At 42.0% G+C, this 26,139-nt stretch overlaps 1 protein-coding gene across 2 annotated transcripts in view; it reads right to left on the bottom strand.

The window, feature by feature from the left end:
- The window catches only part of LOC118396335 (lissencephaly-1 homolog B-like), a 29,637-nt gene extending 6,442 nt beyond the window's left edge, over window positions 1-23,195 (bottom strand). Inside the window, exons 1-10 of one of the 2 annotated variants that reach the window (XM_035790462.2) lie at window positions 22,987-23,195; window positions 7,339-7,474; window positions 6,799-6,883; window positions 6,595-6,669; window positions 4,699-4,905; window positions 3,158-3,326; window positions 2,794-2,896; window positions 1,624-1,852; window positions 1,409-1,510; window positions 989-1,145 (exon numbers count right to left, since the gene is read on the bottom strand). In XM_035790462.2, the coding sequence (XP_035646355.1) occupies window positions 989-1,145; window positions 1,409-1,510; window positions 1,624-1,852; window positions 2,794-2,896; window positions 3,158-3,326; window positions 4,699-4,905; window positions 6,595-6,669; window positions 6,799-6,883; window positions 7,339-7,370 (1,159 nt within the window). In that variant the 5' untranslated portion in view covers window positions 7,371-7,474; window positions 22,987-23,195. Of the gene's footprint in view, window positions 1-988; window positions 1,146-1,408; window positions 1,511-1,623; window positions 1,853-2,793; window positions 2,897-3,157; window positions 3,327-4,698; window positions 4,906-6,594; window positions 6,670-6,798; window positions 6,884-7,338; window positions 7,475-22,071; window positions 22,092-22,986 lie in introns of those variants that run through there. The other variant, XM_052465345.1, reaches the window with a different exon arrangement.
- Between the last annotated feature and the right edge of the window lie 2,944 nt (window positions 23,196-26,139).

Raw genomic sequence — 26,139 nt, 5'->3', positions numbered from 1 at the left:
TACACCTCTACCAATCAGTGCCCTTCTTCACAAGGCATTGAAAAACCTCCCTGGTCTTTGTGGTTGAATCTGTGCTTGAAAGTCACTACTCGATTGAGGGACCTTACAGATAATTGTACATAAGTGGTACAGAGATGGGGCAGTCATTCAAAAATCATGTTAACCACTATTATTGAACACGGAATGAGTCCATGCAACTTATTATGCAATTTGTTAAGCACATTTTACACCTGAACTTTAGGCTTGCCATAACAACGGGGTTGAATACTTATTGACTCAAGACATTTCAGCTTTACATTTTTTGTTAATTTCTAAAATGTTCCACAAACAAAATTCCACTTTGACATTACGGGTATTGGGTGTAGATCAGTGACAAAATCTAAATGTAATGAATTTTGAATTCAGGCTTTAACAACCTGGAAACGGTAAAGCGGGACAATGTCCCATGCATTGGATGCCCAAATCAACTGGAAGTATCTACAAAACAAGTTTTGAAGCCACAGAATCCAGAAGACGACATTAATCGTTTTTTCCAGAAACTATGATTCGCAATTCACAAATTATTATTTCGATTCACATGAGCAACGGCCCACTCGTCTCGCACACATGCAGGTGACGCGCGCAAACACAGATGTGGTAAAGTGTCATTCCGATCCTCGCTGATATGTTGATTTTTATTTGATTGATAAAATATAGATTTAAACTGTGCCTAAATTAAATGACATGAAAATTTAGCAGTGCATGTTAATAACTTTTCCAAAACGTTTAGGATTTTATCATTTTCCCCAACTTTTCTAAGCCTGGAAACAACCATAAAAAATTCCAGGACTTTCCCAGAATTTTTATGACCGTACGAACCCTGATGATGGACTGGGTGGAGGTAGAACTGTGGAACTGGCAGAAGTGTTGGAGATTGCACACACACACAAACAGGTGGGTTTGACTAGTACTACAATATTTAAGGGAATGCACAGACAGACAGTCTTACCCAGAGAGGTAACAAAGTGTTCGTGGGCACACAGGGTCTTCATGCAGCGCTTGTTCTTGTAGTCCCAGATCCTCAGAGTCTTATCATCAGCACAGCTCACTATGAACCTGCCTCCAGGGTGCACCAACACACCACGCACCCAGTTATCATGACCCACCTAGAGGGAGAATACACACACAACCAACCTGAGAAACAAAACCTGCTTTGGACATCCTCACATACCCAGTTATCATGACCAATCGTGCTACCTGAGGGAAAGGTAACGAACAAAATCCTATTTCCCCTAACCTTAACCCCAAAATAGCCTTTTTACAAATGAGGACCAGCAAAATGTCCCCACTTCTCTAACGGTGTTGGTTTACTATTCTTGAGGACTTCTGGTGCTCACAACTATAGTAAAAGGTGCGCACACACACTCACCAGAGTCATAAGGCACATGCCAGTGCTGATGTCCCACATCTTGATGGTCTTATCTCTAGAGCCAGAGAGAAGGAATGGGCCGGGCTTCCCACTCTTCTTACTCTACAGAGAGTAAAGAAAAAAATGCTTATAAACATTAACAAAAAACAAGTTGTATTGCCGAAACACATGTCATCATTTCAAAATACCTCACATAGTATAGAGGTTCTCCTCACCTCTGAGCCAGTAGCCTCCAGGATAGTGGGGTGAGCGGTATCGGGGGCCCAGGCAATACACTCCACCACGTGTTCGTGCTCCCGCAGCTCAGCCTTACACTCCTTGGAGGCGGCCACCCACACACGCACCGTCTGGTCGTTGGAACAGCTGGCGATAAGAGAACCATCCTGGTTGGGCCGGACCATCCTCACCCATTCTCTGTGGCCTGTGAATGTCTTCACACAATACCTAGAGAAAGAAACCGACTCGACCAAGTTACTTTTGTGTGTATGTGGACATAGTTCAAATTAGTTGATTCGGCTATTATTTCAGCCACACCCGTTGCCGAGAGGAGTGTAAATCGAGGAATATCATCTGTCCTCAGTTGCAACACTTACTACAGAGTTCCAAACTGCCACTGAAAGCAACGTCAGCACTAGAACTGTTCGTCAGGAGCATCATGAAATTGGTTTCCATGGCCGAGCAGCCGCACGTACACAAGCCTACAGTAAGATCACCATGTGCAATGCCAAGTGTCGGCTGGAGAGGTGCAAAGCTCGTCGCCAATGGACTCTGGAGCAGTGGGAACAAGTTCTCTGGAGTGATGAATCATTCTTCACCATCTGGCAGTCGAATCTGGGTTTGGCAGATGCCAGGAAAACGCTACCTGGCCGAATGCATAGTGCCAACTTAAGTTTGGTGGAGGAGGAATAATGTTCTGGGGCTGTTTTTCATGGTTCGGGCTAGGCCCCTTAGTTCCAGTGAAGGGAAACTTTAACACTACAGCATACGCAATTCTGTGCTTCCAACTTTGTGGCAACAATCTGAGGAAGGCCCTTTCCTGTTTCAGCATGACAATGCCCCCGTGCATAAAGCGAGGTCCATACAGAAATGTTTGTAGAGATCGGTGTGGAAGAACTTGATTGGCCTGGACAAAGCCCCGACAACTCCATTGAAGCAAAGTGGGGACCAACTCCATATAAAAGCCCATGATTTTGGAATGAGATTTTCAACAGGTGTCCACATACTTTTGGATATGTAGCGTAGCTAGACAAACACACACCTCTCCAGCAAAACCGTAATACTGGACACCAGAATGTGTCAGTCTGGATGCGTTGGAACATCTCTTCACTGGACTAATATAACAAGAGATACAGTATTTCAGCACCTGATAAGTGTGTGTGTCTCACCCAGTGGCCACCTCCCACATCTTGATGGTCTTGTCTCTGGAGGCGGAGACTATGTGGTCTCCATTGGGCATGATGGCTACAGAAGACACGTTGTGGTCATGACCTGAAACAGACAAACAGGAAACAGGAAAGTAACATCAGTAAGGCTAATACAAAAAAATATGACTTTACAATACCTAGTACACCACAGTAATTACATTGTAGTAACCAAAGATAGAATAATTATATTTCTATCACATAAGTACACTGTTGAAGTAACCACGTAAGTACACTAACAGTGTCGGTAGATGCACATTGGGTAATAGTGCTTGTTTGCTGTTGTACCACTTGGAGGAACACAACAGACACCCACCCAGACCCTCACCGTGCATGGTGCGGATGCACTCAAAGCCCTGGAAGTCCCACAGCTTGATGGTCATGTCTGCAGAGCAGGAGGCCAGCAGCTTGCCCGTCTGGTCAAAGGAGATGTCCTGGACAGAGTCTGTATGACCCTTCAGTGTCCGCTCAAAGTCCCCTGCCTCATAGTCCCACACCTAGAGCAAGAGACACACACACACACACACACACACACACACACACACACACACACACACTCAGTTGAAACATTTTTCAACATGACAGGGCAATAAACTTCTTCTGGGTCAATGCATAAGAGTGAGTGTTACAAGAGAAATAAAAAGAGAAAGAAGAGAGCAAAGAGAGGAAGAAGTTGAGAGCAGGATGAGATTCACATGCATCTCAGGGTGCAGTGCTCCATGCTCTACCAGCGTTGTCCCGGTTACCAGAGCATCACCCCATCTCGACAGTGATAAAGAGGAAAGATAAGGAGAGAGAGCATGAGAATAACAAGAGCGGGGGGAAGAAGGGAGCGAGTGAAAAGGAGAGAGGAAGAGGAGAGAAAGAATAGAAGACAGGATATCGAGAAGATGAAGGGGAAGAATAGCAGCTATAGCAGCTGCAGAGATATCTAACGTAAGTTTGCAAATTGAATTTTAAAAATGAACACAAATGGCTTGAACAAGGTTATTGGCACCCCAGAGCTAGTACCTGGTTTCACAGCCTTTGGGCAAGATAAGTGCAGGCAAACGCTTCCTGTAGCCTTCAATGAGCTTGCTGCACAATTGGCAATGTGGCCCACTCTTCAGCAGCATGCTGCACTAATTATTCACTGTTTGAGGGGTGCCCTCCACCAACTGCTGTTTTCCGATCTCGCCATAGGTTTTTGGATGTGATTCAGAGCTGGACTCTTGGTTGGCTACTCCAGAACAATCCAGTGTTTCTTCTTAAACCATTCTTGGGTGATTTTTGATGTGTGTTTGGAGTCGTTGTCCTGCTGGAACACCCACAACCTCCAATAGAGACCCAGTTTTTGGACACTGGGTTGAATATTGGACTCCAAAAGATCTGATAATCTCCTCGTTTTATGATTCCCTGTGCACGTTCAAAGCCTCCAGTATGAGAGGTAGCAAAAGCAGCCCCACAGCATCATCAAACCTCCATGTTTGATTGTAGGAGGGCGTTCTTTTCATTGAATGATTAATTTAGTCGTCAGTAAACACAGTCCTGTACTACCTAAGAGCTAAAATGTTGTTTTACTGGGTCACAGAACATTTCCCCCAGATTTAGGGTGCCCGACTTTATTTTCTAAATTAAATTTGTAAACTTACTTTTACAACATTCTATTTGGTTCTGCAATGTTGAAAACCCAACAAGGTGTGGAGAGCAATTATTTAAATTTACAACAGATTTTAGAAGAAATAGGGAATTACTGAAGAAAAGGGTGCCAAAATATTTGGCCGCAACTATATATATATATATGTGCTAGATAAAATAAACTTGTATCTTACATAGAGCTATGGCTCCCTGGTACACCAAGCTATTAGAAAATGATTGACACATACAGACCTTGATGGTGGCGTCCTCAGAAGCAGTGACCATGACAGAGAAGACCGGGTGGAAGATAACCCGTGTGACAGGGGAGCGGTGGCCGCTTAGGGCGTATCTCTCTGGGGGACGGGGGATCCACTCCTTAGGATCCCTCTTCTGGGCCACAGGACCCCCTAGAGTCATCTCCTCCTTGGCCTCGTTCAGCTTAGACTCCAGCTCCATCACCTGGGGGAGAGAGGGATGGGAGAAGGTAGGGGAGTGAAGATAAAAGGTGTGGAAAAGATGACAACGAGAGAGTAGTAGACGTGAAAGTTCAGTTGGTTGTTTATTTCACTCATACTCCACACACGTTTTTATTGATTATTTAACCAGAGGTCACACTGAGAATTGCATCTATTGTACAAGTGAGCCCTGGCCAAGAAAGCATCCTACACTGCTCAAAAAAATAAAGGGAACACTAAAATAACATCCTAGATCTGAATGAATTAAATATTCTTATTAAATACTTTTCTTTACATAGTTGAATGTGCTGACATCAAAAAATCGTCAATGGAAATCAAATGTATCAACCCATGGAGGTCTGGATTTGGAGTCGAACTCAAAATTAAAAGTGGAAAACCACACTACAGGCTGATCCAACTTTTATGTAATGTCCTTAAAACAAGTCAAAATGAGGCTCAGTAGTGTGTGTGGCCTCCACGTGCCTGTATGACCTCCCTACAACGCCTGGGCATGCTCCTGATGAGGTGGCGGATGGTCTCCTCCCAGACCTGGACTACAGCATCTGCCAACTCCTGGACAGTCTGTGGTGCATGGAGCGAGACATGATGTCCCAGATGTGCTCAATTGGATTCAGGTCTGGGGAACGGACGGGCCAGTCCTTAGCATCAATGCCTTCCTCTTGCAGGAACTGCTGACACACTCCAGCCACATGAGGCCTAGCATTGTCTTACATTAGGAGGAACCCAGGGCCAACCACACCTGCATATGGTCTCACAAGGGGTCTGAGGATCTCATCTCGGTACCGAATGGCAGTCAGGCTACCTCTAGCGAGCACATGGAGGGCTGTGCGGCCCCCCAAAGAAATGCCACCCCACACCGTGACTGACCCAGCGCCAAACCGGTCATGCTGGAGGATGCTGCAGGCAGCAGAACGTTCTCCACGGCGTCTCCAGACTGTCACGTGTGCTCAGTGTGAACCTGCTTTCATCTGAGAAGAGCACAGGGCACCAGTGGCGAATTTGCCAATCTTGGTGTTCTCTGGCAAATGAAAAACGACCTGCACCTACGGCCTCCTCCACATCTCCTGATGTACTGGCCTGTCTCCTGGAAGCGCCTCCATGCTCTGGACACTACGCTGACAGACACAGCAAACCTTCTTGCCACAGCTCGCATTGATGTGCCATCTTGGATGAGCTGCACTACCTGAGCCACTTGTGTGGGTTGTAGACTCCGTCTCATGCTACCACTAGAGTGAAAGCACCGCCAGCATTCAAAAGTGACCAACATCAGCCAGGAAGCATAGGAACTGAGAAGTGGTCTGTGGTCCCCACCTGCAGAACCACTCCTTTATTGGGGGTGTCTTGCTAATTGCCAATAATTTCCACCTGTCGTCTATTCCATTTGCACAACAGCATGTGAAATGCATTGTCAATAAGTCTTGCTTCCTAAGTGGACAGTTTGATTTCACAGAAGTGTGATTGACTTGGAGTTACATTGTGTTGTTTAAGTGTTCCCTTTATTTTTTTGAGCAGTGTATATATAGTAAACACATGAAACAAAATAACTTTTTTTCTTAACTGTTAAAATGGTGCAAAGTACATCAGAGCTTAAAAACCATCTGCAATTCCAATATGGGATGGAAAATCAACACACACAAAATACCATAACACCATAAAAGTCACGTCAACCCACCTTCTTCTGTAATCTGATGACAGAGGTCCATTTCTTCTCCAAAAGACCAGCGTACTTCTTATCTAACTCCTCATTCTGTGGGAGTAGGAGACAGAAATTGAAAAATTAGAGCGTGAATTCTGGGTTTGAAATAATTGCAAGCAAATCAAAGAATAGGTTAGTGTGGCAGTTTTGGAGCAAGTTAGTGTGAGTGCGTTTGCTTACCATATCTAACTCCGCCTCTTTCTTGAAGGTGGAATAGGCTTCTTCGTAGCCGTTTGAGCGGAGGTAGTCTCCTATCGCTCGGTTTCTGAGAAAGAATAAAGAGCACAACACACAACCGTCAATATGCACATTATACTCCAAGGTTGTCTTCATATAGATATATATATATCCCCACTTTGGACACTTCTGGACAATCCTTACATCTTAAGGTTCCACAGGAAGAGGGTAACAGGATACTAAACCCTTATTACTCCCTTCAGGGGATCTGACCTGACCTCAACCCCTCTACCTAATCCACAGATGTCCATCTGTTTCCCCTATAGCAATCCTGTGATCTCCTCCCTTCCACCCAGCACATTCCACAGCCACACTGTCTTTCTACAGATCTCACTCCTTTATATATGCGTCTGATCTATCAGGTCTTTAATATCTCAATGTTCAAAGTTTAGAATCCAACAAGCCTGGAAAACAAGTAATTTTCCATAACTTATCCAGGATTTATGACCGTACAAACCCTGTGTTGTGTGTGTGTGTACTCACAGTTCATCTCGCTGTCTCTGTGACAGCACCATGGTGGCTGTAGTGGCTGCTCTCGCCCTCTGGACTAGGGGTGAGGGTGTAGGGGGGGGGGGTCCTCAGGTCAGCTGCTCAGTCCTCAGAGACTACAACTGGTACACTAAACAGAGGGGCGGATACAAGGGCGAGAATAAGGGGAGAGAGCAAAACAAAGAGGTGGAGGGAGAGCAAGAAGGAAAAATTAAATTAGTTTACGGTTATTGACAGAAAAATTAGATTACTAATCAATGCGGTACAAACAATGATATCTGCCATTCTGCCTAATGGCAAGGCTCACTTCTCTCATTCTGGCCTCTGACAGGTGTGGAACATATTTAGGCTAATAGTACGGCATATTGATAGGGTAGCCTAATCTACTAATAAACAGAAACAAAACCAACACAGCCATTTGTGGTTCTGCAGCAAAGCATGTACTTCCTGAGCCATAAGACTGCTGGTAGCTGGGGTGACAGTGGCTTTAAGCTGCTTATTGGCTAGACCACAAAGAGTCTGTCTGTGTGTGTACACATGCTTACAAGTGTTTATGTGGGGGTGCCATCCTCTTTGTAGAAATGTTTGTATGCGTGGGATCTGTTTGTGTGTGTGTGTGTGCCAGAGACTAGTCGTCCAGACAGCTGACAGTGCAGTACTGAAGAGTATCGCTGGGAATTGCCAGACCTCACGATATTATCACAATAGATACAGTATGTGCCGATACGATATGTATCACGATTCTATTGCGATGTGATACTGCAATTCTAATGGGATTTGATGTTCCAAACAATGATGCCAGAGTTATGTTAAGTTTACTGTACCGATTTTGTATATTCTGTATGAGGTCTATGTGAACTTGTCTGTATTCTGTTGGTTTAATGCTGACGGGCACCTTTCTCACAAAGGCAAATTCCAGACAGGTGTAAATAAATGTACAGTACCAATCAAAAGTTCAGACACACCTACTCATTCAAAGGTTTTTCTTAAAATGTTCAATATTTTCTAAATTGTAGAATAGTGAAGACAAACTATAAACACATGGAATCATGTAGTAACCAAGAAAGTGTTCAACAAATCAAAATATTGGAGATTCTTCAAGTAGCCTTTGTCTTGATGACAGCTTTGCACACACTTGGCATTCTCTCAACCAGCTTCATGGAGGTAGTCACCTGGAATGCATTTCAATTAACAGGTGTGACTCATTAAAAGTGAATGTGGAATTTATTTCCTTCTTAATCAATTATGTTGTGACAGGGTAGGGGTGGTATACAGAATATGGTATTTCACCAAATAGGACTAAGCCCATATTATGGCAAGAACAGCTCAAACAAGCAAAGAGAAATGACAGTCCATTCTCCCAGCTGACAGATCCACAAAAAGAATGAGAAAGGGTTTAAGACCACAACACACCAGAAAAGGACACAAGGATTCACAAGTGGAAATCAGTTTGTTTGTCTGTTGTCTCATGTTGAGACACCGAACCACGAGAATAAACTATGCCATCAAGTCATTCATTCTGTGAAACAAACTGTATAGGCTACCTACCAAAAGCCATCGTGGGCTGGCTTGTTAAATCACTAGTCTCACAGGACTGTGGAGAAAGGAGGGGACAAGGGAAAGGTGAGAAGGCAGGCAGGAAGGCTCCGGGCAGCACTGACTGTCCAGCTCATAAATAGGCCGCTAACCAAATTAGCCTGACCTCTCACATATGACATTGTCACCAAGCCTATGCCAGCTCTGATACCTGCAAGAGCCAACTCAGCTCTACCAGGACTGGTGTGTGTGTGTGTGTGTGTGTGGTTGAGTGACAAGTGGGTGTACTCAAGCGTGTTTTGTGGACAAGAATGTTAAACGTTTACATTTAAACTGTTAAAGTTGCAATGTTTTTGAGAAACAGGCATTACTTTCATGATCAATACCCTTCAATAAAACAAATTACTCATTCAATGTTGAGTCAATCAAAATACTATAGAGTTCAAGGTCCCATGCACTACCCTTATCACACTGGAAGTAAATCTGTGTACATGTGTGAATAACTTTCACTGCAGTCCAATCCCCTTCCAGTCAAACTTTCAGTGCAGCAAAAGTTGACATATCATTTCAAGGTAGGACTTGGCCAGTTGTTTGTCTTCTGTCCATCTGATTGTGTCTGTGTACTAGCCAGTTTTTTGTCCTAGCACTACACAGCTAATTCAAATAGCCAACTCATCATCAAGCTTTGATTATTTGAATGTTTGGCCCACCACCACCACCAGGAGCCTGGCCCACCACCAGGCTCCATTCACTTAAAGCCCCCGGGCAGGTAGTCAGTTAGACAGCAACAGCCTTTAAAACTGCAGAGACAGCGCTGTCTTGTCACACATTTCCCAAACCAAATCCCTCTTCTCTCAGCTTAAAAGGCTATGAGAAGCGATAATGGGTCTTGAGCCGAATCCAGACATAGCAAAAATAGGGTGAGTCAGTGTACAATATGATCTAGTAAGTGTGTACACTGCATCGTGTGTGTGTGTGTGTGTGTGTGTTAAAAGACCGGCACCTGCATGTTGAGAGAGCTAGGAAACTATGTGAGATGCGAATGAGGGTGACATCTTGTATAAAGTGAGTGATATGTGGACAGAAAGAGTTATTGGTTGGTTTTAAAAACACAGGGTTTCCGTTAACCGGTAATTGCCGGCTTTTGGCCAATCAAATCAATTAAAAGTCGATAAATAAAATTGTAGCCAGACAAATGTTCCGGGCTTCAGCACCACTCTCACTCCTTGAACGCTGCCTTACAGGCATGCCTCACCTGCTGCTGAGAGAGCACGCGACAGGCGCCTATGGCTACTGTTGATTATGAAGATGGATCATACATGGTGAGATTGTAACTCCTCATTTGATACTGCAGTATTTCAGGGATTTTACAACTCGCTAACTACTTCACATGCTGATATTGACTTTGGTATTGTGTGTAGCTACGTGTTCTAGCAAGCTAGCCAGCCAAACTTTGGAGAGCGTTGCATTTTGAGTTTTGTAGTCGACTTGAGCTCTGCAGATTTCCACAACAGTTTTCACATATTGCTTGTTAACTTGTGACAAAATGCAATTGTTTTTTGACTACATATATTGTTCACATATGTGGTGTAGGGAATGTTATCCTGCCACACATTGGGTCCCTTGATACCAATTGAGCAACGTTTCAATGCCCCGACAATTCAGTCTGTTCTGGATGCTTTTATAGTCTTATGTCCAACAAAATTTAAAAGAAAATCTAGAATACAATATATTTGTTTTGCTCAGAAAACTTGGGGTGCCAAATAAAATCTACCGCAAACCAGATTTGGTACGCGGCCCCCTAGTTGGGGAACGCACCCATTGCATATGGATGACCAGTAAATTTCTCAAATGTCTGATAAATAAAATCTCAACCAGCCATGATTGAGAGTCCCATAGGGTGGTGCACAATTGGCCCAGCGTCGTCCGGATAAGGGTTTGGCTGGGGTAGGCAATCATTGTAAATAAGAATTTACTCTTAACGGACTTGCCTATTTAAATAAAAATAAGTTTAAAAAAAGGTGGCCATATTCAGTAGAATTTGTCATAAGATCCCCATAGGGTATATTTTATCTTCTCCAATTTACTAAAGTGAAAAACATCTTTAATCCACACAAAATGAGAGGGAGGAGAGGGTGATTGCCACAGAAGTAAAATCAACCTTCTTGCCAACAAACTCAAAGGCTACAAAGTCAGATGTGTATTTTGGTAGTGTTAAGGCATCAGGTATTACCCTAAACAAAGTTATGGCAGTAGGATCAAAAGGCATTTGTAATACTTTTAGATATGGTATAAAAGATGGCAGACCAATAGTTACGTTGAGAAAAGCTGGACCAAAACATGTATTATTGAAGCAGGAGCCTGCCGACACCTGTTGCAAAACAGGGACGACATCAGGATCGATTTTAGAAAGTCTGGGTTTAGTCCTGTGTTATGGATTTTGCATTTGATCAAACCATGTTCGGCACAAATAGAAGAGTCGACAAGGTACAGAATATCTTCCCATGTTTCAACAGTTTACCTAGCTCCTAGGTAGGGCTGTTGTGGTCACCATATTACCACCACACAGGTAGTCACGAGTCACGAAGGCAGTCAAATTCCACATGACCATTTAGTCTGAGTAATTAGGCTTATACAAACTCTGATGCTGCTGCTGGTCATGAGTAACCTACCAAACTTGCTAACTGCCTGGTACTCAGCACTCTATTGTGCATCGATGCAAATGTGCAGTCATGGGCAAAAGTGGAGAAAGTCACAAATATTAATTTTCACCAAGTCTGTTGCCTCAGTTTGTATGATAGCAATTTGCATATACTTCAGAATCTTGAGAGTGATCAGATGAATTACAATTAATTGAAGAGTCCCTCTGCCATGCAAATGAACTGAATCCCAAAAAACATTTCCACTGCATTTCAGCCCTCCCACAAAAGGACCAGGTGACATGTCAGTGATTCTCTAGTTAACACAAGTGTGAGTGTTGACAAAGACAAGGCTGGAGATCACTCTGTCATGCTGATTGAGTTTGAATAACAGACTGGAAGCTTCAAAAGGAGGGTGGTGCTTGGAATTATTGTTCTTCGTCTGTCAAAAATGTTTACCTGCAAGGAAACACGTGCAGTCATCATTGCTTTGCACAAAAAGGGCTTCACAGGCAAGGAATATTGCTGCCAGTAAGATTGCACCTAAATAAACCAGTTATCGGATCATCAAGAACTTCAGGGAGAGCGGTTCAATTGTGGTGAAGGTATCAGGGCGCCCAAGAAAGTCCAGCAAGTGCAGTCTCCTAAAATTGATTCAGCTGCGGGATCGGGGCACCACCAGTACAGAGCTTGCTCAGGAATGTCAGCAGGCAGGTGTGAGTGCATCTGCACGCACAGTGAGGCGAAGACTTTTGGAGGATGGCCTGGTGTCAAGAAAGGCAGCAAAGAAGCCACTTCTCTCCAGGAAAAACATCAGGGACAGACTGATATTCTGCAAAAGGTACAGGGATTGGACTGCTGAGGCCAGAGGTAAAGTCATTTTCTCTGATTAATCCCTTTTCCGATTGTTTGGGGCATCCGGAAAAAAGCTTGTCTGGAGAAGACAAGGTGAGCGCTACCATCAGACCTGTGTCATGCCAACAGTAAAGCATCCTGGGACCATTTATGTGTGGGGTTGCTTCTCAGCCAAGGAAGTGAGTTCATTCATAACTTTGCCTAAGAACACAGCCATGAATAAAGAAGGGTACCAACAGATCCTCCGAGAGCAACTTCTCCCAACCATCCAGGAACAGTTTGGTGACGAACAATGCCTTTTCCAGCGTGATGGAGCACCTTGCCATAAAGCAAAAGTGATAACTAAGTAGCTCTGGGAATAAAACATCAATATTTTGGGTCCATGGCCAGGAAACTCATCAGACCTTAACCTCTTGCGACGAGCAAACCCGTATCCGGTAGCGTAATCATAGCCTCAAACACATTAGCATAACGCAGCGGACAAACTTTTCCTATTCATGAAAATCGCAAATGAAATGAAATAAATATATTCAAACACAAGCTTAGCCTTTTGTTAACAACACTGTCATCTCAGATTATCAAAAACACTAGACAAGCATTTGTGTAAATTTATCATGGCATAATGCTATGCTAGGCTCTGCTGGCAGCAGGCAACATTTTCACGAAAATAAGAAAAGCAACCAAATTAAATCATTTACCTTTGAAGAACTTCAGATGCTTTCACTCAGGAGACTCCCAGTTAGATAGCAAATGTTCCTTTTTTCCAAAAATAATATTTTTGTAGGCGAAAAAGCTCCCGTTTCTTAATCATGCTTGGCTGAGAAATCGACTGGAAAATCCTGCAACTATAACGCCAAACCTTTCAAAATTTGCTCCATAATATCGACAGAAACACGGCAAACGTTGTTTAGGATCCATCCTCAATGTGTTTTTAACATATATATATTCAATAATATATCCGTCGAGGCAATTGGTTTCTCATAAGAAGCGATTGGAAAAATGGCTACCTCAGCATTTTACGCGAGATTTTCTGCGGGAGACACCATGTGACCATTTACATCACATTTACATTTAAGTCATTTAGCAGACGCTCTTATCCAGAGCGACTTACAAATTGGTGCATTCACCTTATGACCACATGCTATATATGGTCCCTTACAGCCATTCTTCAATGGAAATGCCTACAAAGACGTCACAATGCTGTAGACACCTTGTGGAAAACGTAAACAACAGCCATATAAGGAGTCATTGGCATGAGGCGGTTTCAAAACATGCGGCACTTCCTGGTTGGATTTTTATCTGGGTTTCGCCTGTAACATCAGTTCTGTGGCACTCGCAGACAATATCTTTGCAGTTTTGGAAACGTCAGAGTGTATTCTTTCCAAAAGCGGTCAATTATATGCATAGTTGAGCATCTTTTCGTGACAAAATATCTTGTTTAAAACGGGAACGTTTTTCATTCAAAAATTAACATAGCACCCTAAGTCCAAGAGGTTAATCTCATTGAGAAGTTGTGGTCAATCCTCAAGAGGCAGGTGGACAAACAAAAATGCACCAATTCTGACAAACTCCAAGCATTGATTATACAAGAATGGGCTGTATTCAGTCAGGATGTGGCCCAGAAGTTCATTGAGGGTAGGGTCAACACTGCAAATAGACTTTGCATCAACTTCATGTAATTGTCAATAAAAGCCGGACGCTAATTAAATTCTTCTAAGTATACTTCAGTATTCCATAGTAACATCTGACAAAAAATATCTAGACAATGAAGCAGCAAACTTTGTGAAAATTAATATTTATGTCACTCAACTTTTGGCCACAATTGTATTTGAAAATGTAACAAACACTTAACGAGAGCATGTGAGCTCATGTTGCGCAACATTTCTATAGTCTATGCAATTGCGGGAGAAAACAGAGCGATGGCCTCAAACAATTTCTGTAGGCTGGGACTACTGTATTTATTTTTCAACTTTTATATTTAAAACGAGAGTATAGCCTACCTGGCTGGCATGAACATAAACCATGGTGAAAAGAGTCCTCCATTAGCTATTTAACCTCTCTGGGATATGTGGGACCTGGCCAAAAGCCAGGAAAAATGCAGCGCGCCAAATTCAAATAAATTACTATAACAATCTAACTTTCATGAGAACACACATGCAAGATAGCAAATTAAAGCTACACTTGTGAATTACAGCCAACATGTCAGATTTCCAAAAGGCTTTTTGGCGAAAGCAAACTAAGCTATTATCTGAGGACAGCACCATAGTAAACAAAGAAAGTATATTTCAACCCTACAGGCGAGACACAAAACGCAGATGTAAAAATATAAATCATGCCTTACATTTGACGAGCTTCTTTTGTTGGCACTCCAATATGTCCCATAAACATAACAAATGGTCCTTTTGTTAGATTAATTCCTGTCGATATATAATCGAAAATGTCAATTTATTTGGTGCATTTGATACAGAAAAACACCGGTTCCAACTTGCGCAACATGACTACAAAATATCTCAAAAGTTACCTGTAATCTTTGCCAAAACATTTCAAACTACTTTTGTAATACAACTTTAGGTATAAGGTATTTTTTACGTAAATAATCTATCAAATTGAAGACGGGATGATGTGTGTTCAATACAGGAGTAAAACAAACTATAGCTAGCTTTCTGGTCACGCGCCTCTAACAGTACACTTCAAGTTACACTCGTTCAAGATGGCTGTAATTCTTCATTACAGGAAAAAGGAAAGGAAAGGAGGAAAAACCTCAACCAATTTCTAAAGACTGTTGACATCCAGTGGAAGCGATAGGAACTGCAAGAAGGTCCCTTTGAAATCTGTATTCCCATTGAAAAGAGAGTGAGTGCAAAAAAAAATCTGAATAGTTTGTCCTCGGGGTTTCGCCTGCTAAATAAGTTCTGGTATACTCACAGACATGATTCAAACAGTTTTAGAAAATTCTGTGTTTTCTATCCAAATCTAATATAATAATATGCATATCTTATCTTCTGGAGATGAGTAGCAGGCAGTTGAATTTGGGCATGCATGTCATCTGGACTTGAAAATACTGCCCCGTCACCAAGAAGTTAATTTAACCTTTTGACCCCCCCCCCCCGATCCGGGATAATTGTCATCAACTACGCCAAATAGCATAACGCAACGGTCAAGTAATATTCATGAAATCACAAGTGAAATAGTGAAACACAGCTTAGCCTTTTGTTAAATCACCCTGTCGTCTCAGATTTTGAAATTATGCTTTACAGCGAAAACAATACAAGCGTTTGTGTAAGTTTATCGATATACTAGAAAAACATTATGTACACCTAGTGGCAGGTAACTCGGTCACGAAAATCAGAAAAGCAATCAAAGTAATCGTTTACCTTTGATGATCTTCGGATGTTTTCACTCACGAAACTCCCAGTTACACCACAAATGTTCCCTTTGTTCCATAAAGATTATTTTTATATACAAAATAACTCTGTTTGTTTGTCGCGTTATGTTCAGAAATCCACAGGAAAGAGCGGTCACAACGCAGACGAAAATGTCTAACAGTTTCCATAATGTCCACAGAAACATGTCAAACATATTTCATAATCAATCCTCAGGTTGTTTTTAAAATATAGAATCGATAATATATCAACCGCAAATGTCTTTCACAGTAGTAGAGGAAAACGCAATACCTATCCAAACTCATGTGACCACTTGACACGATGTTATCGTTCTGGCTCATTTTTCAAAATAAAAGCCCGAAAACTGTCTGAAGACTGTTGACACCTTAACTTGTTGAATCTAGGGGTCTTTTTTATTTTTTTTTATTTTTAATAACGTTCCCAAAGTAAACAGGCTATTTTTCAGGACCAGAAAATAGAATATGCATATAATTGACAGCTTAGGATGGAAACTTTAGAGTGTTTTCTAAAACTGTTAAGATATTGTCTGTGAGTATAACAACTGATATTGCAGGCAAAAGAATGAGAATAATCCAATCAGGAACGCAGCGGTTTCTAAATAAGAGTCCCTTCCTATGCTTCCCTATTGAGCAGTGAATGGGATATCAGCGAGATTCCCTTTTCTATTGCTTCCTTAATGTGTCTAGTATCACAAGACAGTTTCAGGCTTTTATTTTGAAAAATGAGCCTGAGCGACAACATTGCGTCGGTGTGCACCTGATGGCTCTGTGTATTTCTCACGCAAAAGACAGAGGTAGCCATTTTTCCACCCGGTCTTACTGAAGAAAGCTCTGTCCCGGTTGATATATTATCGAATAGATATTTGAAAAACACATTGAGGATTGATTATAAACAACATTTGCCATGTTTGTCGATATTATGGAGCTAATTTGGAATATTTTTCAGCGTTTTCATGTCCGCGATTTCCGGTCGTTTTCTCAGCCAAACATGAAGGAATAACGGAGCTATTTTTGGCTACAAAAATCACCTTTATGGAAAAAAGGAACATTTGCTATCTAACTGGGAGTCTCGTGAGTGAAAACATCCGAAGCTCAAAGGTCAACGATTTAATTTGATTGCTTTTCTGATTTTCGTGACCAGATTGCCTGCTGCTAGCTAGGCATAATGCTATGCTATCGATACACTTACACAATTGCTTATATTGCTTTTGAAGCATCAAAAGCTTGCAACACTAAGGGCCCTGACCACTCAGTTTTGAAGTTTGACCAGGAGCACGCACTCCAGTTAGAGGGTGCATTAAGAGATGACGCACAACAAAGGTTTCTACCACAATTCCAATAACCACCGCAGTCCAAATAACTGTAAAGCACATCGCCATTGAAAAGACTGCTGCTACAATCGACCTGTTCGCTACGTTCCTGATCCCAACCCACAAAGTGTCAGATTTCACGGGTAACAAAGGGTTGACGGATGATCAAAACGTAGACCAATGTTCTCCAGAAGTTTAACTACGTGAAGAACTAAAGCGAGAAGAATGAGAATTTTGAGAAAAGGATAAAAGATAAGTTACAAGGACTAGACGGGGAATTGTGGGACACCAGGCCAGCAGGATTTAACACCCTTAGCAAGGGTGAAATGAGAGGAATTTGATTTAAGATGCTATCCAGGGCCCGCTTGATAAAAAAAACAGCCCCACAGGCTGTGTCTATAGACCATGATACAAAGGTTGCGAAGAAAAATGTCAAAGCTCCGTTAAAGCAGAGAACACTGAAAAGTCTATCTGCTTTCACCTTGAACAGAAATGACACATCACATCGTTGAGAACAACCACTCCACTTTGTAGGGAGTATGTCCACTAAGTGCAAATCTTAACAGCCATATCTGGAAACGGTCCTGGAGTAATGCTTAACTTGTCATGCACAAATTGATTCTGGCGCGACAATATCGCTCACCCTCTCAAACCTCGTTTGACAATCTCAAAAGGGATTTGAAGCCAACTAAACGTTGGTTAAAAGTGGAAAGATGCGACACTACACTTCAAGGTTTCACTCAGACTACCTCGCCTCTCACATTGAAAGTCATGCTGAAACTACACTTCCAGGACGTAACGCTCATTCACCCTGTGTATGTTACCAGCCTCAAATCGGAACCCCTGCTACTCAGAGCAGACTTCATGGATCAGAAAACCAACCATGTATTGTCACAGGTCACAGTGCCTTCTCCAACTGACCACACCGTCTTCCCCTAACGCTAGCTGCAACACGGTCATCCACGAGGGGCATCTGTCGAAAGCACCCCTTGGAAAAGAGACGTTTGGAAACCTCTCGGTGCAGAATCCGATCCAAGGAGATATTACGATCTCATTCAATCAGCAAACCTGATTGACTATTCTTTTTATGATTTCGAGCCAGCAGTCTCTGTGAATGAACAACTTTCCTTCTCCTTGAAGTCGTGCAATACTGTAGCTGAGATGAACTTCTTGCCCTTCGGACACTTCCGCAAGCACTGCGGCCGTCTCCGCGAGAAAAACATTGACACGCAGAGTGTACTCTGCTTCTGATGATACATCTTCTGCTTTGTGGGGGACTGTCACCCCTTAATTACACTAATGGCGTCAATCTAGAAAAACTGACCTGATGACTCTTTGCGATATCAGACAGATATCCTTGTCTCAGTTCGCAGGTATTGAAGAGGTTACCACACTCAGACGCTGTGGTGACTGACAGGCCTCAACAGCCACTGAGCATTTTGAAGCACAAACACCAGGAGATTTAGTTGAAAGGTTACAGTCATTCTCATTATGCATTCACTGACATTTTGTACATAGGGTCCAACCTTTTTGGTTGTGATACCAACCGCTGGTGGTGGTGGCCGAGACTACGTGCATCACCGTACAAGGCTGCCAGAGCAGAAAACAAATCTAGTTGTAAACTCCCCTGAGAACAGTGAGGAGCAGACAGGCCCCTAGACAGGGGTAATCTTAGAACACATTAAGATATTACTGAGGTGTCCCACACTGGTTGTAAAAGAAGTCCAGTGGACTTCCACCTCCAAAACAAATTGCAAAAATAGTCATGCCTTGCCATGTGTAGATTCAACTACAATAAAACTAGTAAATTCTCCATATCATGTGTTCCTGTAGGATAACATTTCTGAATAAAAATAGGTAGGACAACTGTTCCCATTGAGTACCAATGCTAAACGATATCATAACCGCCATCGACAAAAGACCATACTGTGCAGTAGTCTTCATCGACCTGGCCAAGGCTTTCAATTACCACATTCTTATCGACAGACTCAATAGCCTTAGTTTATCAAATGACTGCCTCGCCTGGTTCACAAACTACTTCGCAGACAGTTCAGTGTTTCAAATCGGAGGGTCTGTTGTCCGGACGTCTAGTAATCTATAGGGGTACCACAGGGTTCAATTCTCGGGACGACTCTTTTCTTTGTATATATCAACAACGTTGCTCTTGCTGCGAGTGATTCCCTGATCCACCTCTACGCAGACAACACCATTCTGTAAACATCTGGCCCTTATTTGGGCACTGTGTTAAACAACCTCCAAACGAGCTTCAATGACATACAAGTCTCCTTCCGTGGCTTCCAACTGTTCTTAAAACGCCAGCAAAACCAAATGCATGCTTTTCAACCGTTCGCTACCAGCACCTGCCCACCCACCCGACTAGCATCACTACTCTGGACGGTTCTGACCTAGAGTATGTGGACAACTACAAATACCTAGGTGTCTGGCTAGACTGTAAACTCTCCTTCCAGACTCATATCAAACATCTCCAATCCAAAATCAAATCTAGAATTGGCTTTCTATTTCGCAACAAAGCCTCCTTCACTCACGCCGCCAAACTTACCCTAGTAAAACTGACTATCCTACCGATCCTTGACCATGGCGATGTCATCTACAAAATAACTTCCACTCACTCTACTCAGCAAACTGGATGCAGTTTATCACAGTGCCATCCGTTGTGTTACCAAAGCACCTTATACCACCCACCACTGAGACCTGTATGCTCTAGTTGGCTGGCCCTGGCTACATATTCGTCGCCAGACCCACTGGCTCCAGGTCATCTATAAGTCTATGCTAGGTAAAGCCCCGCCTTATCTCAGCGCACTGATCACAATAACACCCACCCGTAACACACACTCCAGCAGGTATATCTCACTGGTCATCCCCAAAGCCAACACCTTCTTTGGTTGCCTTTCCTTCCTGGAACGAACTGCAAAAAAAAAAATCACTGAAGCTGGAGACTTTTATTTCCCTCACTAACTTTAAACATCAGCTATCTGAGCAGCTAACCGATCACTGCAGATGTACATAGTCCATCTGTAACTGTAAATAGCCCAACCAATCTACATACCTCATCCACATAGAAAAGTAAATACAAACTGCTCTTTTGCACACCAGTATCACTACTTACACACCATCATCTGCTCATCTATCACTCCAATGTTAATCTGCTAAATTGTAATTACGTTGCTTCTATGGCCTATTTATTGCCTTACCTCCTCATGCCATTTGCACACACTGTATATAGACTTTCTTTTTTTCTATTGTGTTGACTGTACGCTTGTTTATTACATGTGTAACTCTGTGTTGTTGTTTCTTTCGCACTGCTTTGCTTTATCTTGGCCAGGTCGCAGTTGTAAATGAGAACTTGTTCTCAACTAGCTTACCTGGTTAATTAAAGGTGAAAAAATTAAAAATGCTACCAGTCAGTCAGTCCAGCAACAACCAGTAAGAGGATTAGAGACCGCACAAGTCAAATTGCTATTGATAATAGCGACAGATGAGTTAGTCACTTAGATTGCAATACGTGGAATGGAATCTCCAGAACACACTTCTGATGGTCAACACACATACCACTAATAGAACCCTCCATTCAGGAGTCATAAACCATGATCACACCGCGTACGACTGGTTCAGTGCTTATAGAGTACTTCCGTCATCAGATTAGCTCCTCCGTGGATAACATAGCTATGAGATAGTGGTGATGGGTATGAAGGAGTCTATAATGGTGTAAGACACATTAACGTGCAGTAAAACTACTACCGGACACCTTAACATATGTGTTGAGGTTGACGTAAACTCTTACTGACCTCCAGGCATCGACATGGAAATTATCTGTTGAAGTCAGGTTGCAACCTGTTCAGAATGAGTCCATCAGGATACTTGGTTCTTTCCCTTGGCGTGTGCGCTTATGTAAACATAAACACACACGTACAATGGAATATTTACTGAGGATTTATGCTCGGATCACTTAAGGGTCCGAACAAAATACCAGCCTTAGTAAAGTTGAAAATAGGTCAATAGGTCATCCCTGTAGACTGCCTTTCAGCTGGTGTCTTTCAGCTGTAGACGTATGTAGTTATCAACTTGGGATAGTGCCCTAAGCAACACACCACAAATTAGGAACACCCTAGATATGACATTAGACAGATTGTAAAACTGTCATGGTCAGAACATATAAATAGACTCGATGGCTGTAAAGATGGGGGAGGTCTGTCCATAACATAGAGATGCAATGCTTTTTTGACACCACACTCCAAAAAGCAAGTCCTGCCGGCTCTAGTTTTAGCTCATCTTGATTAGTGTCCAGGCATATGGGCAAGTGCTGCAGCTGGCAGAGAACAGAACTGCATGTCTTGCGTCACTTTTTGTTTTTATAAGAAACATTAATGTTACAAATTCCAAAATTGATTCAATATTCAACTTACACTTACCTCACCAGACATGCCACAAGGGGTCTTTTCACTGTCCCCAGGTCCAGAACAAATTCAAGGAAACGTACAGTACTATACAGAGCCATGAGTGCATGGAGCTCCCATCTTAGTACAAGTGTACAAGTGAACAGCAAACCTGGTTTCAAGAAACAAATAAAGCAACACCTCACGGCACAATGCCTCTCCCCCCATGTGACATACTTCTGTTTATATAATGACATGTGTAACTGATAGATGCACACACACACTAAATGATTTTAAAATTGTATGTAAATCGTAAAGTCCTGTCTGTAATCCCTTTTCCAAGACTAGCTGTCGCCATTGGGGTCAGCTAATCGGGATCCTAATAAATCAAATCAAGCCTCATTCCTTGAATCTCAAGACAACTCTGATAGTGTTTTTTTCTCACAGTTGACGCCATGTTGCGCCCTACTTATCAGTACACTGCTATCAACTTAAACATTACTAAATGTCTATTTGAGCAAGTAAAAATTCCATAGCAAACAAGCCATACATTTTGGTTTACCAAATTTGACACCCATTGCCCTCCATACCAAAACGCCTTGCTTGGTGGGCGAAACGCCACCTGCTGGAGGGAGACAGGTTCTGCCGAGATGGACTGCTCTTCCTCGAAGGTGGCCGCCAGCCAACCACAGGACCACGTTCTGTGTAACTTATTTATGATGAACCACCGCCAAAGCAAGAAAGTATGTTACTAATTTAGTTAATGTTAACAGGAAACCATTTAGATAGCTAGCTAACCTTCTGAAATGAACAGTTTGTTGACTAGCCAACTTTCCAAAGGGCCAGCTAGGTAGCTAACGTTAGTGGTTAACGTTACATAAGTCGGTAACTCCTTAGCAAGATTAAACATTTGCATTACTGCAAAGGTGAGACTAAAATGTGGTTTAGCCAATTTACCAGTGCATGATATAGCTAACATTGAAGGAATTTTAACAGCTAACGTTAGCTAGCCAGCTGGGACAAGGTTGCAGCGATGGCCAATTAACACGCCCTTCCAGCTAACCTAACGGGATGGCTAAAGAAATGCAGCTGATTCGTTAATATTTTACTACCAAAGTCCTCTTGTCAAACATGACATTGTCGTCTCAACATAACGTACATAAATATCTAACGTTAGTTAATCAATCCACCTCCCGACCATTAAAGTGAACCAATTGAACCGTGGTTAATTGCTATATAAATAGCCATGTTTAAAATCCATCCAGTTAACGTGCCATGTAAACAAACTCGATGCAAATGCCAAAACATTCACTGTGAGGCAACATAAGACATGTATCAGAGCAAGATCATGACATTATCTAGCTACAAGAATCAGTTTCCCAACCTTATGTTACTGTAACAGCCTCTTCGCCATTTTGAGACAGACGGGAGGCGCACAAAAATAAATCTGCAGCCACATCGTCATCATTACCGCTTCGTTTTATGGCAAAACAAGATCAACTCACCCTTCTATGAATGATCTGTCTCATAGTCCTTGTTCTGCGATAATAAAAAAAGCCGATCAAATGTTTTGTTTTTGCTCAGACCCTGCTGGGTGACATCTTGTTTTCTGCTGCTGTATTTCAGTCAGGCGTCACTACCGCCTCCGGACCGCGCGTGGGCTGGCAGCACGGCGCGCACGCGCAGTCCAACTGTCCTCGAGGAAGGTTTGGGACACCGGATACTAAAAGTGCGCACATGTTGAATTTCCTGGTCGCATATTGAGATCCCTGAGATCCGATAAACAAATGTGTTAGTTAATTTTGCAAGTTTGTATCATAATTCGCAAATGTGTCATTTAATTTCGCAACCTTGTATCATGTGGGAAAATGTAATTTCACATTTGCAAGCATTCAACTCATTTAAAAAACTTCGAATTATGAATCTTCTGTGAATAAAACATATTTGCACATGCGGAATCTGGAAGCTCGGGGTTGACAAATTTAACGTCTAATTTGTTTGAAAATGGTTTGTAGTTGTAAATCCGGGGTTTGCACAGCTGTAACACATGCTTTTGCTTGTAAATCTGTCTGCATTAGTAAATAGACGATGGCTCTGGGTGCAGGAGCTCCTGACCAATAAATTCCCTGACACAGCCGCCTATTGCTGCAACCATTGGCTGAATTTGTCCATCAATCAAATATCAGGCCGTTCCTTCCCACAGCACAGGGTCGTAACTGGTTACCACAGCCACAAAGGAATAAACCCTGCCTATTTCTACATTTGATCATCTTAAAATCAGATTTTAAACCTAACCTTGACCACACTGCTAATCGTTTGCCAAACCTTAAATTAAGACCTCTTTTTTGTTTTATTATACATTTTTACGATAAGACCAATTCTGTGGTAACTAGTGACCACAGCACTGGAGTCTTAGAGTGTTGAACTAATGAGTGTTTGAGGTGGAGGGACTACTGGGTTTAGCATGTCCCTGGAGGGGGCTATAAAATGATATTTTGGCTTGGAGAAGTTTAATATTGAGTCAGGTATTTGGTTTAAGGACATGGTTATGATAGATATGTTTGGTCCAGTGTGAGTGATATTTTTGAAGAGGGTGGAACCAGGCCTTTTGGCCAGTGGTGTAAAGTACTTTAAAGTACTACTTAAGTAGTTTGTGTTATCTGTACTTTACTATTTATATTTCACTACTTTTACTTCACTACATTCCTAAAGAAAAGGATGTACTTTTTACTCCATACATTTTCCCTGACACCCAAAAGTACTTGTTACATTTTGAATGCTTAGCAGGACAGAAAATAGTCCAATTCGTACACGTATCAAGAGAACATCCCTGGTCATCCCTACTACATCTGATCTGGCGGACTCACGAAACACAAATGCTTTGTTTTTAAATTCTGTCTGAGTGTTGGAGTATGACCCTGGCTCTCCGTAAATACGAGAAAAAAAAAAGAAAAAAAAGTGTGCCGTCTTGTTTGCATAAATGGAATTTTTATTATTCATACTTAAGTATATTTCAGCAGCTCCATTTACTTTTAATATTCAAGCATATTTAAAACAAGCTACTTTTGGACTTTTACTGAAGTACTATTTTACTGGGTGACTTTCACTTGACTCATTTTCTATGACAGTATTTTTTACTTTTACTCAAGTATGAGATTTTTGTACCTTTTCCACCACTGCTTTTGGCTGATCCATGGGTGGTTTCAGGTTTGTTGGAAAAGTTGGTGGGTGCTGTTGAGTCTGTGAAAGGTAACCCGAAGTGGACTTTTGTGTTTCTTCAGATCAGAGGGATCAGGCGCTCTGTGTGATGCAATTTAAGGATAGACCTGTATCTTGCACCATTGAAGGGAGTCATTTCTGGGGTAGCGTTAAGTGTGGAGGTGGAGAAATTTAAGTTGAATATTCCTGGTGTTGGTGATGCCTGCCATTTGGTGCGACGCAGACCCGATGGGGAGAGTGGTGACAGATCTTTTTTTTTTGTTGTTGCTTTGATTAAGAGTTTTTACCTGACAAAGGTCAAATAATCCAAGATGTGGGAAGTGTGTGCAGGAGGACATGGGACAGAGGAATGTGTGGGTTCTGTGGGGGAAAATGGTGTGTGTCAACTGTAGGGGTGCCCATGTTGCTGGGGATCGGAGGTGTCCAAGGTCAGAGTTGTGCAGAAGATGTCGTATGCTGAGGCAGTGAAGAAAAATCTGCTTTAATATTGCATATAGATTGTGGCTTTCATCAATGTAATTGTCTGCATCATTTCCAATTGATTTCTATTTGCCATGTATATTTCAACTGTGCTGTTTAAAAATAAGTTTCTGAACTTTTCTATTCTCAGTTTTTACAGATTGTAAATTAAAATATATACTTTTAGCAAAAATATGTTTGTATATTATTGATTGATTGACTGACTTTTCAAATCACCAGCAGTGCTATTTGCAGAGTTAGCTCCAGGTAAATGTTGCAATTCTTCAGCCATTCCTAAACCTACGACCAAAAACAAGCTACATACTGTATGGACTGTAGCAAAACAACTGATCTAATGATTCTGTCTCTTCGCAGCAAAATCTGCAGAGCTGGGATGGTTGTAATCCCCCATACATATATACAGTACCAGTCAAAAGTTTGGACACCTACTAATTCCAGGGTTTTTCTTTATTTGTACTATTTTCTACATAGAATTATAGTGAAGACAAAAACACACATTGACACATGTAGTAACCAAAGAAAGTGTTAAAAAAATCTATATTTGAGTCTCAAATATATTTTGATTTGTTTAACACTTTTTTGGTTACTACATGTGTCAATGTGTGTTATTCCATTGTTTTGAAGTCTCACTATTATTCTACAATGTAGAAAATAGTAAAATCAAAGAAAAACCCTGGAATTAGTAGGTGTCCAAACTTTTGACTGGTAGTGTAGTTCGACAACTCCCACATCAGGTGTCAATCCAAGTCAATCACAAATTTTAAAGACTACAGTATATGCAATAATTGTTTATACAATTGCATTGTTTACCTCAGTCAACAGGTGTGGCTCCCATCGATATTCGGTTGAGACCTGGATGCTGTTGGGTGCGCAAAGAGAATTACCTTTGCACAATCCCCGTCGGGCATTCTGGTTTTAGACTATACCTAGCTAACGTTAGCCAAAACAAATTGGAATTA

Source organism: Oncorhynchus keta, chromosome 17 (genome assembly GCF_023373465.1).
Source record: "Oncorhynchus keta strain PuntledgeMale-10-30-2019 chromosome 17, Oket_V2, whole genome shotgun sequence".
In the NCBI taxonomy this organism is placed as follows: domain Eukaryota; kingdom Metazoa; phylum Chordata; class Actinopteri; order Salmoniformes; family Salmonidae; genus Oncorhynchus; species Oncorhynchus keta.
This window is presented reverse-complemented; position numbering and strand designations above follow the sequence as displayed.